General features: G+C 40.4%; 1 protein-coding gene across 1 annotated transcript in view; it reads left to right on the forward strand.

Moving 5' to 3' along the window:
- Nucleotides 1–5,068, forward strand: part of ids (iduronate 2-sulfatase) — a 53,401-nt gene extending 48,333 nt beyond the window's left edge. Inside the window, 2 exon segments of the mRNA XM_072271043.1 lie at nucleotides 1,205–1,378; nucleotides 4,202–5,068. Of these exon segments, the coding sequence (XP_072127144.1) occupies nucleotides 1,205–1,378; nucleotides 4,202–4,665 (638 nt within the window). The 3' untranslated portion in view covers nucleotides 4,666–5,068.
- The last annotated feature ends 932 nt before the right edge of the window (nucleotides 5,069–6,000 follow it).

A 6,000-nucleotide genomic window follows, 5' to 3' on the forward strand; every position in this document is an offset into this window, starting at 1 on the left:
GAAACCCCTACCATCAACTGAGGGGTCAGTGGAAATCAGGTTGGGAACTCTGATTTCTGGAAATTGTATGAGACTGCTGAGGGAGGATAGAATGAATGTGAATGGAATTCCTGTGATGAAGGAATTCCTCAGGGACATTAGAGAGCTTAGGCAAAGGAAAGCAAATCAAGCAGAGAAATTTGGAAAACAGCTTCGGAAAACTTCCTCAGAATTACATGTTTGTTAACTTGCCAAGGATTACTCAACCAATTAGCACAGTTTCTCTTCTTTTGCACGTTGGATGTTTGTCGGTCTTTCTGAATCTTTGGGAAGATGGTGATGTTCTTGGCTGCAGTGGCCTCTCCCATCCAACCAAAGGTGTAATTGTTCATTCTTTTGTGCTTTTTTATGATCACAAGATACTGCTGGATATTAAGAATGTTAAGTACTGCAGGTCCACCCCATTGATAGCAATGGAGCTGGACTTACTGCGCAAGTTGTTGTGTTGTCTCCTGGACTTGCTAAGTATGGTTGTGCCAAGGGAGTGCATAGTCCAACAAATGGTACCAGTCTTGGATGTTTTTCAGGTGATTGCAAGACCCTGTTGGACATTGGTAATATAGAGTACTGCATGTCCGGTTTACTGATTCATTGGCGAGACCGCTGTTCTGCCTTAGTTGTGGTGCAGACCTGACCCTCGTGCCCTCGAGTCACCTGTTGCAGCCATCCAGAAAAGAAGATGCCGAGGAGGTGTGGGAGAGAGCAGAGGCCTTTAGGTGTGCTGGAATCTGCACTCAGGTGGGGGTTGGCTGCTCTCCAGCAACACTCGGTGGAAGAACAAGCTGGACCAGGACAACACCAATCTACATGCCATGCTACTCTGGGATTTGGGCTATCTCATTTTTTATATGACTGTATTTTTTAATGTTGTCATAACTATATGTGCTGTGTGCTGCTGATGGTGTAGTTTGCACCCTGGTCCCAGAGAAATGCTGTTTCATTTGGTTGGAAACGTATGATTGAATGATAATTAAACTTGATCTTTATGTATAGTTTTTCATAAATTCTACTTTTTTCCCTGTGAATGCCTGCAAAAGATGCATCTCAACGTAGTATATGATGACATATACATACCTTGATAACTTACTTTGAACTTTGCAATGCTCACTACTCAAGACCTATAAGATCTCGAATTCTTCCTGATATTCCTTCTCGTCTCCATTAGGTTGGTCACTGGGTGAGCACGGCGAATGGGCCAAGTACAGCAATTTTGACGTGGCAACTCGCGTCCCTTTGATGCTTTACGTGCCAGGGCTGACTGCGACTTCACCTCTTCCAAAGCAAAGGATATTTCCCTTTATCAGTCCTCTTACCAGTAAAGTGGGGAAGCTGCCAAGAGGTAGGTACCACACACTCAATGCTGGAAGAACTCAGCAGGCCAGGCAGAATCTATGGAAAAGAGTAAACAGTCGGCTTTTCGGGCCGAGACTTTTTACCAGTAAATATACCCAATGACTTGGCCTCCATGGCTCCCTGTGGCAACAAATTCCACAGGTTCACCACTCTCTGGCTAAAGAAATTCCTCCTCATCTCTGTTTTAAAAGGACGCCCTCTATTCTGAGGCTGTGTCCTCTGATCTTAGACTCCCCCATCATAGGAAACATCCTCTCCACATCCACTTGATCGAGGCCTTTCAATATTTGGTAGGTTTCAATGGTAGGTTTCCCCTCGTACTTTTGAGTTCCAGTGAGTGGAGAGACAGTCATCAAACACTCCTCGTATGACATGCCTTTCAATCCCAGAATCATTTTCGTGAACCTACTTTGAACTCTGTCCAATGTCAGCACATCCTTTCATGGATAAGCAGCCCAAAACTGCTCACGCTACTCCAAGTGAGGCCTCACCAGTGTTTTATAAAGCCTCAACATTACATCCTTGCTTTTATATTCTAGTCTTCTCAAATTGAATGCTAACATCACATTTGCCTTCCTCACCATCAACTGAACCTGTAAATTAACTTTAGGGAATCCTGCACAATGACTCCCAAGTCCCTTTGTGTCTCAATATTTTGTATTTTTTCTCCATTGAGAAAATAGTCTACCCTTTTATTTCTTCTACCAAAAGAGCATGACCATACACTTCCCCACACTTTTCCATTTGCCATTTCTTTGCCCATTCTCTTTCTGTAACCTCTGTACTTCTTCAAAGCCACCTGGCCTTGTGCCTATGTTCGTATCATTTGCAAACTTGGCCACAAAGCCATCAATTCTGTCATCCAAGTCATTGACATATAACGTAAAAAGCGGTCTCAACACAGACCCCTGTGGAACACTACTAGTCACTGGTAGCCAACCTGAAAAGGCGCCCTATATTCTTGCTGTTTGCCTCTTGCCAATCAGCCACTGCTCTGTACTTTGATAATAAATTTACTTTTCAAAATTTTTATTAGTTTCTACATGGAAGAATACAGAGTGGAAGAAAGTATATATAAAAGGTCAGAAAAGATAAAAACTACCAATTACATTATATCTATTCATAACAATCTCATTACCCTGTATTCATGTAAGTTAATCAATAGTTATATTGAAATATACTAATTTATTACAAAAAAAAGTCTAACCCCTACCAAGACCGAAGCTGTTTATTAAGGAGAAAAAAAAGGTAAAGTACCTTCTCATATAATAAAAATTAATAATAGCCAGCATCTGAATTTAAACAACGAATTAAAGGTTTTAAAAGTTTTGAAAATAATTCAGAAAAGGCCTCCACAATGTTTGAAAGTCCTGACGAGATTCAGAAATTGAACAATAAATCTTCTCCAAATCAAAGCATGGCATAACATTGCATAACCATTGAGCATGAGTAAGAGGAAAAACCTCTTTCCATTTAAACAAAAGTGCCCTCCTAGCTATAAGAGAGCTAAAGGCCAAAATATGTAAATCAGGTGTCTTCAGCTTGTTATCTTGTCCGGCAACAATATCGAACAGGGCCATCAAAGGATTAGGCTTAAAATTGACTTGGAAAAGTAAAGAAAAAGTTTGAAAAACTTCCTTCCAATGTTTTTCAAAACATGGACAAGTCCAAAACATATGAATTAATGAAGCTTTTCCATTATTACATCTGTCACAGTAGGGAGATATATCCGAATAAGAACGAGAAAGCTTATCTTTAGTCATATGGACTCTATGTACCACCTTAAATTGTATGTGGGAATGGCGAGCACATAGCGATGACGTATTAACCAGTTAAAATTTTCATTCGAAGTTTCCTCAGATATTGATGTCTGTAAATCGTGTTCTCAGAGATTCTTAATTTTGTCTAAAGGAACATTTCTAGTCTCCAGTAACATACCATAAATGTTAGATATTGAACCATTATATAAAGGTGTCAAATTAAAAATTACATCTTGTAAGTTCTTATCTGAGCTTATAGGAAATGTGCATAATTGAGATCTTGGAAAGTCTCTGATTTGTAGATATCTAAAAAAGTGAGTTTTGGGTAAGCTATATTTAGATCTAAAAAGTCTGAAGGTTTAGCCTTACCTAATTTTAGGTTTTATTACTGGGCAGTTAATATACAATATCTTGTGTTTTGGCTATATTATATTAACCGTGTAGACTGTCCTGTATGGGTTTCTTTAGAAGCTAACACTGTCAATAAATTTTCTATTATTTCTCTTCTTGGATCCTTACTTCCTTTGTTTGTAAGTAAACTAACTGATAATTTAATAGTTAAACAGACTCTGAGGATCTGGATACAATTTAGAAAACGTTTTGGTTTATTGAGATTTTCCCTTTCAAGTCCCACTTATTCTAATTTTTTTTTAAACCCTCCATGACTGATTTAGTTTTTAAAGAATGGGACAGGTTGGGTAGTAAATGTTTTTGGGATCTGTTTGTTGGAGGAAATCTTTTTTCATTTGGTAATAAATTTACATGAACTTTTGAACTTTGTGAGGGAGGAGCTGGGTTTTATTGTAACAGTATACCACCTCAGAGTGGCAACAGTTTTATTGATGTGTATGAGTGCAATAGAATAGTACAGAAAGCTTTGACTATGAATGAAAGGAATGAAAAGGCATTGAACGGTTTATTCTTGTAAATAATTTTTATTATGAATAAAGTTTTATTTCCTTTAAGAAAAAGACTTTCTGCATATAGAGGCATTTTATTTTTTTTCCTTTTTTAATTTGAGTAACTGAAGTGTTTGAATTGTGTTGCAGTCTCAATGGTGGAAACCAATGTGGAGTTGGTCGACCTTTTCCCAACGCTCTGTGAGCTCCTTGGATTACCTGTGCCACCTGCGTGTCCCTCGTCTTCCTTTCACGTGGAGCTGTGCACGGAAGGATGGGCTTTGGCCAGTCGTTTAAACGCTGACACCACCAGAAGCAAGGGAGAATCATTTGCCTTCACCCAGTATCCCCGGCCAGCAGACAAACCCCAGCTGAACTCCGACATCCCACTGCTGAAGGATATTCGAATCATGGGGTACTCCATCCGCTCTTTTGACTACAGATACACCCTGTGGGTCAGCTATAACCCCTCCACTTTCAGAGCCAATCTCAGTGACGTTCATGCCGGAGAGCTCTATTTTTATAAAACTGACCCGGGACAAGATGACAACCTATACAACAATGCAAAATTTGTTGGGGTGGTCCACAAATTTTCAACCTTAATTAAAACCTGAGGATTGCTGCTGTTGCTTGAGCCCATCACTCCCTGCAAGGGCATGGGCCGCTAACAGAATCTCACCAAAGTTCTCTGTCCTGGGATTATAGAAAGTTCAATAGCCTGTGGCTTCCACATTTAGCACACGACTTTGTATGTCTTCTAGGCAAAGATCCTTCCGCTCCCTGGGCCGAGGTGTTTGGAGCTCCTGTGTTGGCTTTTCTGTAGCTCTGGGATTTTATGGGATCTGTGATTTTATGGGGTGGGGTTTTACAGCCCCATGACCAACCCTTCTCCTTTTGCAGCCGGGCTTGGGACTGTTATAATTAAATCTGGTATTTTTTTATTCCGATATCGCCTATATTTCAAAGATGTACTGGCTGGAAGGTTCTCACGTAAAAGTTGCTGGTGAATGCAGCAGGCCAGGCAGCATCTCTAGGAAGATGTACAGTCGACGTTTCAGGCTGAGACCCTTCGTCAGGACTAATATATCCTTTCTTGGAACTCGCTATCACAGCCATATATCCTTTCTTGGAACGTGCTCACTATCACAGCCATATATCCTTTCTTGGAATGTGTCTCCAGCTCTTGGCTCCATCCCTCCCCCTCCTGTCTTCTTCTATCATTTTGGATCTCTCCCTCCCCCTCCCACTTTCAAATCTCTTACTAACTCTTCTTTCAGTTAGTCCTGAGGAAGGGTCTCGGCCCGAAACGTCGACTGTACCTCTTCCTAGAGTTGCTGCCTGGCCTGCTGCGTTCACCAGCAACTTTTATGTGTGTTGGTTGAAATCCCAGCATCTGCAGATTTCCTCATGCTGGCTGGAAGGTTAACTAGTCACATGGGTGTAATTGGTGACGCGTGCTTGTTGGGCAGCAAAGTCTTTTATTGTATCTCTAAATATATGTAAAAAAAATTACAACAGTCTCATCAAGTGATGAGGATGAATGTCCTTGGTGACGATGTCTGGAGGACGTATGTCCAGCTACAGCTCCTCTCAGGCTCCATGGATCAGATGCACTGACTGAGGAACATTGAGGAGGTTCAGAACAGATCCAAAGTCAAAGCAAATTTATTATCAACGTATGTATGAATACAGTGTGTCACCATATACTACCTTGAAATCCATTTTCTTGTGGACATTTGCAAGAAAATAAATACAATAGAAATTGTGGAAAAAACTATACATAAATATCCAATGTGTAAAAGAAGGCAAATGGTATAAGTAAAAATAATAAATAATATTGAGAACGTGAGTTGTAGAGCCCTTGATTGTGAGTTTGTAGGTTGTGGAATCAGTTCAGAGTTTAGGTGATTGAAGTTATCCACACTGGTTCAGGAGCCTAATGGTTGAAG

Source organism: Mobula birostris, chromosome 10, assembly GCF_030028105.1.
Source record: "Mobula birostris isolate sMobBir1 chromosome 10, sMobBir1.hap1, whole genome shotgun sequence".
NCBI lineage: Eukaryota > Metazoa > Chordata > Chondrichthyes > Myliobatiformes > Myliobatidae > Mobula > Mobula birostris.